This window comes from Polyergus mexicanus, unplaced genomic scaffold (genome assembly GCF_030449975.1).
Source record: "Polyergus mexicanus isolate NDT 795.1 unplaced genomic scaffold, iyPolMexi1.0 SCAF_4, whole genome shotgun sequence".
Classification (NCBI taxonomy): domain Eukaryota; kingdom Metazoa; phylum Arthropoda; class Insecta; order Hymenoptera; family Formicidae; genus Polyergus; species Polyergus mexicanus.
Window position 1 is genome coordinate 11,119,804 of NW_027223324.1, and position 7,928 is coordinate 11,127,731.

The 7,928-nt window shown below is 39.8% G+C and overlaps 1 protein-coding gene across 1 annotated transcript; it reads left to right on the forward strand.

Moving 5' to 3' along the window:
• The first annotated feature begins 1,919 nt into the window (after positions 1-1,919).
• Ccdc85 (coiled-coil domain-containing protein 85) lies at positions 1,920-7,093 on the forward strand. The gene is made up of 4 exons (XM_070293825.1): positions 1,920-4,560; positions 5,598-5,970; positions 6,315-6,583; positions 6,842-7,093. The coding sequence occupies exons 1-4, from the start codon at positions 3,700-3,702 to the stop codon at positions 6,884-6,886; spliced, it is 1,548 nt and encodes a 515-aa protein (XP_070149926.1). The 5' UTR covers positions 1,920-3,699; the 3' UTR covers positions 6,887-7,093.
• The last annotated feature ends 835 nt before the right edge of the window (positions 7,094-7,928 follow it).

The following is a 7,928-nucleotide window of genomic DNA, read 5'->3' on the forward strand; positions in this document are numbered from 1 at the left end:
AGAAGTTAATGTCAGTTTGATATTCAGTCAATTATATATATGAAGAGTGAACACACACACATACACACATATGTATCAACTTGGTGTATAAATACTTGGAATAAGGTACAAATTTATCTTCTGTATACGAGTATGTCGAATGTATTCCTTTAAGTTTCTTTATATGAATTTTCATAACTTATTTAGCAAAAGGTATAAGAATCTTGATTTCATGTTTCTTTCAAGACAATGCACTCGATCCAACGATTATTTCAATCAAAAGTCCGGCGCGTATCTTTGAAAGCTTTTCTATGGAAGTACAATAGACGTCTCGTATCTGACCTGAGATGGAAATGTTTTCCGGCATTCCGATGTCTTGACAAACCGGATTTAAAGGGACGCTTTGAAATTTTACCTGATCCCTTCATTACTCATCGGGTGTCTAACGTAAAACGCACACAGACGGCACTGGAACGCAGGTGCATCCCTATTGTATCTGTACAGGTAGAATATTTTCAAAGATCACCTCTGGCGAACAAGCATAAAGAAGTAACATCTGCCGCGCAGTACAGTCTGCGAAATCGACAGGCGCCAATTATTTACATATCTTAAAAAAAAATTACAAAGAAAAGATATAAGCTTTGATAAGACAGATTGATTTGAAAAATTTAAACTTGTAAGCTCTTGTAATTTTCATCTCGAATCGTTTACTCCAAATAGCTTTTTATCGCAAAAAATAACGTCAGAAAATAAGTTATTGTTTTACACTGTTACATATATGTATATATATATATATATATATATATATATATATATATATATATATATATTACTGAATAATCATTTTTTGTGCGCGCGATTACAGGTGTTAGTAACCAGCGAAGGAAATGACTTTTCTTTTCATCGACACAATACATCGATGGAAATTACGTGTGCCGTGCTTCTACTTGCATGCTAATGTTCTCTCGTTCGTTGAGAGATCAGTGTTTTCCGCTGTAAACTCAGACGACCGAAAGTCTCATGGGAAACTCTACGATTAATTACTGCGAACTAGCTGTAAATACCGAGGTCGCATGTTAAACTCTGGCGGAAAAAGAATTAGAAAATCCATCATCAGATAATCCCGTAAGAATAAGTAACGATTAAAAAAATTTTGTTATAATTCTGAAACATTCGTAATCTCCCGGAATTAGATTTTATCAAAAGAAACTTTAGCATATAAATTTCAAATAAACGACAGAATAGACGTGCGAAAATGAACTATGATCTATGCTTCAAAATTTGTATTTTCGAAATAAAACAATTATACAAATTCGTATTAGCATAACGTAACGCGGTATATTTATCAGCATCGATCCTTTTCAATGTCGCTATTAAATCGCGGGACCCTATATGTCGACCTCTGGTCTCTCAACCTCCCACGACTTCGGAACTTTCGTTTCAACCCTTTCCCTTTGCTGCTCGAGCGAGCCAATCGGAAGATCGTTGCACGTTCCCGCGTCAGGGTCTTACCGGACCCGGTATCGTCTACAGTCACTTCATATTCTACGAGGAAACGCCATATTGTTAGTATGCGATTTTGACGTGAGTTACACATATTGGGGCTCACGTGATAAATGTTGAAACGTTGGCTCAATAATTTACGTAAATTTACGAGAGAATCGATATTTATAAATTTGCTACAAAAATCGTGGATCTTATATTGAACAAGATTTAACTACTAATTCTGACGTGACTTCCAGGTATTGACTGATTACCAGATACTAGAAAGATTATGGTACTATGGCCGTAGTCAAAAGGATTAGGAGTGAAGAAAGAAAAATATCTATTATCTGACATTTGCGATAAGCATTAAGAGTGAAAAAACGAAGAGGTGGAAAAGAGATTTAAAAACTTAATTTAAATTTTAGACGTAACAAAAAGAGACATTATGTGCACTAGCGATGAATACATCTACAAGTTTCACGTTGGTCCAATCGAGTGAATACGGCACTGGGCATCCCGTGAAATGCGGCCCAGCGGCGAGAAAAACGGGGACCCGGCCCGCGTCGGCCGTCGAGCGAGCGAAAGCATCACTGGGCATTACCAGTCCGGAGTGCAGTGGCGGCAGTCGTCTCGTGGCGACCGGTAAGGTTCTCTTGGAGGACGTAGAACGTCTGGACGACTGGGCCTGGGCCCCCAGGCACATCTGAAACTTAAGCTCGGGCGGTGCATAGTTGGCAGCGCGAACGACTGACAATGCGGAATGCGCATTTTCTGAGAGATTACGAATCTGGGGAGCACAGGCGGGAAGCCAGGTGAGATGACGACGACCACAAGTCGAGGACACGCGAGTTAGCGGGCTTCCCGCCATCTACTTTCGGCGCCGCCAGAATGACAGCTACGTGAATTTGAATTCAACAATTAGCGTCTCTCGAAGTTAGAGTGGCACGTTCGAATCGATTGACAAGACGAGGCGTGTTTGTTCTTTTCGCGAGCCAAGGCGAAATATTTGTGACATGTGATAATGCTGATAAAGAGAAATTGATACAATCTCATATTTCCTTGCGATCGACGGTATATCGAAGCAGAGGTGAAGAAGAGTAATAGACGAAAATTAATTTCATTCCTTGCCTTTTCTTTTAGTATATATATTTTAGTATATATTGAGGAAAAGGATATTTCTTTTAACGGAAAACATGTGAATTGGTGTAATTTGCGCTTTATGGACATTTATAATATACTGAAGAGAAGAAAAGCGTGTGAATGTTACGAGAAGAGAATTGATATAAAATCTGTGCCTCGCGCCTGAATCTACTGAAGCGAAGGGCATCGAAGTCGGCGAGAGACGTGAAGGGGATACGTAATAGAGGGGAATCGGTGTTACTCGTGGCATTGCGCCGGGGATTAGTGTACGAGAGACTGGTATGTCGATTGTAAGCAGCATAGGCTTAAGTTGAACGTGAAGGCCGTGATTGTGCGACTGTGACGAGAGTGACGCTGACGCATGTATGGATTGTACGATATCGTAAAACGATAGATTCAAAAGTGAATAGTTTTCAAAATAAATAGGGTAAATGTATTCACATCAAATGTATCGTTCGATCATTTGACAAACAATGAATAAAATATCCAAGACAGGTGACAATTTTGTTCAATTTGTGCAATAAATTCAACTCTGAGATGATAATAATATGATTTTATATAATCTTTCCTAATGACATTTTTCTAAGATGATTGGTGAAAGACTTATAATCAGTTCAATTTTTTGTAACATACGGATGGCGTAATCGCGTAACTTCTCAAAAGCGAATAGTGTCAATTTTTTTCATCTCCAGTTAATTATCGGATAAAGTTACAGTTGCTTCTCTGCCTTTTCCTGGATTACGGGACTGTCTGTACTACGGATAGAAAGCAAATGTTTGCTAACTAACGCCAAGAGAAACTGGACATAACCGAGTCATAACGGATCTCGCTAGACTAGGATTACGGAAGATTGAAAGAATCCTTCGTGAGAGAATTCTCTGTTGCGTCGCAAACACGCAACAGTTAGGCGCTATTGGCAGGTGCACTTGGAACAAGAAGCGCACGAAAGAAGACGAGAAGAAGGCAAAGAGAAGGCCAAAGAGACGAAGAAGAAGAAGAGCCCAAAAAATCGGCCGTCGAGAGTAGCGAGTAGCGCGCGTGTAGGGCCACCTACGGCGATAAGGCGAGGCCCGGAAGACGTGGAGGGAACAACGTATGTATCGCGCGGGGCCGGTCGCGCGGACCGGACCCGCCGTCGCTCGTGAGAGACCGCGCGCTGACCCAGATTTTGGCGGGTCGAATCGGCGCGAAGAGACTGCGACGGACTTTCTGAAATGGGACACGGCGCAGCCTGGAGCTAAATTAGCCGCGATGTCCAATAAGAGTAAGTCCCAGCCGCAGCAGCAGCAGCAACAGCCGCAACACCAGCAGCAGCAGCATCATCCTTCGCACGTGATCAAGCCAGTGGACCAACTGCCGCCGCGCTATCAACCCCCGCCGCACCCCACCAGCGGCATCCTGAAGAATCATCTTCACTTCGCCAACGGAATTACGTCGGCGCCGAATTCGACCCAGGTCGGCAACAATCAAGGTCCGGGTGCGGCCTTGAACCATCATCAGAGCACGCAACCGCGCACGTTGCCGCCGCCATCGTCGATCTTGCAGCATCATCCACAGCAGCATCAACCACAACAATTGACGCAATCACAACAGCAAGTACAGCAGCAGGCGCCGAAAGATGCGCAGAGCAAATACTCACCGAGGATAGAACATCATCATCATTCGCAACCGAGTAATGCACTAATTGCTGCTGCATCGGTGGCAACGTCTAAGAACCAGCAGCAACAGCAGCCTCCAACTTATTTCCAACAAAATAAGCTCAGTCAAGGCTCGTATTTGCCACCTAGCAGTCAATACCCCGCGGTGAACAGTGGCCAGAGTGCGCCGATTAGGCAGAGAATCAGCGACGACGAATTTCTGCGACTCGGTCCCGTGGAGATGCTCAAGTTCGTACGAAAGACCGAGAGTGACATCGCTAGGCTTGCTGCCGAGCAGAATCGCCAGATACAGAACTTGGTGAGTTCTTTTGCCAAATTTTCTGGTAGCGTAAATGAATTAGTCAAATCACAATCGTAAAGTTAACGTGTCGTGCTAGACAAGAAAGTGCCATATAATTTGATAGATATAGGTAACGCAGACTAAATAATTATTAATTTCATTTATTTTATTATTATTTCAGAACCTCCTTTTTTTTATTAATATTTTTTTTAATGATTTCCGTTTAGTAACAAATTAAAGTCGAATGAGATAAATTCAATCTTTTTTACTTTTTTATAGTATCATACTATCACAAATCATTATATTAATAAAATCACAATATACTGTAACATTTTGTTATATTTTCCGAATACGAAATGTGGTTCGCTGACCTTGAAATCTTTAGCGCGTTACATGGAAGTTTTTGAGAAGCTCTTGTAGGTCGTGCAGATTGAAACGACTGTCATAATTTCAAGCAGTCACGCGTATGTGAGATAAGCCGCAAATAATCATGGGGACAATCGGTTTTCTTTAGTCGATAAAATGCTAATTTTATCGAAATTGCGTAATCGAAATTGGTCACGCGTTGCTTATACACAAGTGATGAAAGACTTTTTTCGACACAATCGGTGCGTACCGCAGCGCGAATACGTCATCTGCATGAGATCAATGACTCCGTTATTTCTGTCGCAACAAACACATCGATTAATAATACAAAACATATTCGGCTGAATTAAAAGGTGTATCAGTATTATGTGAACAAAAAATACATATATATAAATATATAAAAAAAATCAAAAATATATAGAACTAAATATAGAGAATTTGTTGATTGTATTCAAATAGTTCAAAATTTATGATTAGACTTTATCTATAAATTTTTATGCAGTTTGAAGTCAATCTTTATTCCTAACAGTGCAACAGAATTCTTATATGTTTGAATTTATATAAATCTATTTTTTTACTCACACATTGTTCGTGAAAATATAAAATTTCAGGATTTTTGGATTTACCGAAAATCCTGACTGTAAGGAATATAAAGCGAGCGTAGCTTGATAATGCTATCTACTTTCCAGTTGAACGAGCTGCGGGCACTCAAGGAGGCTAACCAAAGACTGAACGACGATAATCAGGAGCTGCGCGATCTGTGTTGCTTTTTAGACGACGATCGACAAAAGGGTCGTAAGCTAGCGAGAGAATGGCAGAGGTTCGGCCGATACACAGTGACTGTTATGCGACAAGAGGTCTCGGCCTACCAGAACAAGTTGCGTCAGCTGGATAACAAACAGCAGGAGTTGATTAAGGATAATCTGGAGCTCAAAGAGTTGTGCCTATATCTCGATGAAGAACGCGGTGGCGGTCAAAGGGATGATGGCGATGGATCGAGTTCGAGCACAAACGCCGAGGAGACCGCGCTGCCGAGGCCAAGGCATGCTTCCACATTTAACGGTAAAATCTAGTAAAAAGAAATAACTGACCTCTCTTTCTCTCTCTCGTAAATAAGCGAAAACCATTTTTTAACGCGAAAGTCTACGCTCAAGTAGAAAACATAATAATTTTGTTGCACAATTATAATTTCTACAAAATTATATATGTTTTAAGAGAAAGAAAATCATTGGTTTTGCATCATAATATTAATTTGACATTATAAATACACATTATACGCAAGTAAAACTTGAATATTAAATGTACTTATCAAATAACATGACATTTTGTACATACTGTATACGGAAGATATGATTCGACGATTTTCTTGCATGGAGTGATTGCGAATTTTTGTGAATCTCTTGCAGACCAAACGATGCAATACGTAAGGAGTTTAGAGCAACGGGTGAAGCAGTTGGAGGAAGATAAGAGTGTTCTCCAAGCCCGTGCGCAAGGTTGGGAAGTACCACCCGGTGAAGTTTGGGACAGTTCTGCAATCCCAAACGACAATACTCACGGCTTAGGAAGCCGACCGGAAGCCGTAGTGCGCGCTCTTCAAGTTCTTGAAGTCAGAGAACAACTGGAAAGAGAAGAAGGTCATGATGGAGAGAAAGCGCTAGTTAGAGAAATGTGCAATGTAAGTAAATATCGTGGGACCACTCTTCGATGAAAGCGTAATTTTTAAAACGCAATCTTTAGTTCTATATTTTTAGAAGAAAAAAATCTTTTAAAAAAATATGAAGAGAATTAAAATAAAGATCTCTCTTTCCTTTAAAATCTTAATATTTTGTACGATTTTTATATCCTAGAATTTGTTCAAAAGAATCTTCCGCGTGATACGTTGTAATATTACGATGTGTTACGATATTTATGATTAATCGTTTTTGCTCTTCAGGTTGTCTGGCGGAAATTGGAGGAGGGTCCGCAAGCAAGGCATTAACAATCCTACTGACAAGACGATTATCTGTTAACTTTCGAATATTACTAATCAAAGTGATAAGATCTAACACACGTCTGAGACGTAACATTAGTATTATAGTTAGTAAAGGATATTTTACAAATATTTTATATGTAGATTTTTGTATGTGTGTGTACAATTATTACAGTATGAGAATACGATAGTATCTATTATATTTATACAAACGTAGCGTTAGCTTGTTCAAATTGACTGTTAACAAAGTATTTTTATTATACAACGTTTACGATCCATTATACCCCCTTACCCTTTTTCTTTTCCTCTTTTAATTATAGAGAACGAAATTTGGTTTGAAATTAGGTTTACAGTATTTTCGAAATATCTGATTTATGGATGACTTTTGAATTGGTAAACTTGAAGATATCGATAAGGCGTAAGGTCAATTTAGCATCCGTCTTTTTCGCATTCGCCAACTAGTTATCTCTCGCGTTTGCTTAAAGACGCTTTTCACGAAAAGACATCTCCTTGACAGAGTTCACGCAAGTTGAATACGCAAGAGCGAGTGTTTGTATATTTCTATTTTTATCTCGTCAAAGGATTTGCCCTCTCAATGGTACTGGCGGTGGAGATTGCCCTACATACACATCCCTACTTTCCGCTATGCCGTTCTATACCGCCGCATCAATGCAAAGCAATTAGGATATTCTCCAATCTAGCTCCGATCAATTTTATTGCCGCTAATTGTTAGTATACTTTATCGCGTAAACTTAAAATCATTTGAGAATTCAAATTTTACGTAATTCGGCAAAGAGATGATGGTATTAATATTTTATATTTAACAAGAGAAAATCGAATTATCTAATAATATCGAATATTTTTTTTCTTCAAATGCATTATCTATGTATGTACATTTTAAAGAGATGTTCTCTGGGATAATATTCCTCTCATACATTCTTGTATTTATTCGTAAATTCTTCTCGGCCCCTGAGCTTGCGCCACCCACTTCGGATGAAGAACGGCGGTGGGGATCGCGTGCAGCAGCCGCCGGCTGTCGGGAAGATGAGAG

Bases quoted from the DNA above. Each gene is read 5' to 3' on its own strand.
- Ccdc85 (XM_070293825.1), top strand. From the start codon at position 3,700: ATGTATCGCGCGGGGCCGGTCGCGCGGACCGGACCCGCCGTCGCTCGT. The intron at 5,971-6,314 runs GTAAAATCTAGT...AATCTCTTGCAG, and splicing joins GCATGCTTCCACATTTAACG to ACCAAACGATGCAATACGTA. The intron at 6,584-6,841 runs GTAAGTAAATAT...TTTGCTCTTCAG, and splicing joins TAGTTAGAGAAATGTGCAAT to GTTGTCTGGCGGAAATTGGA.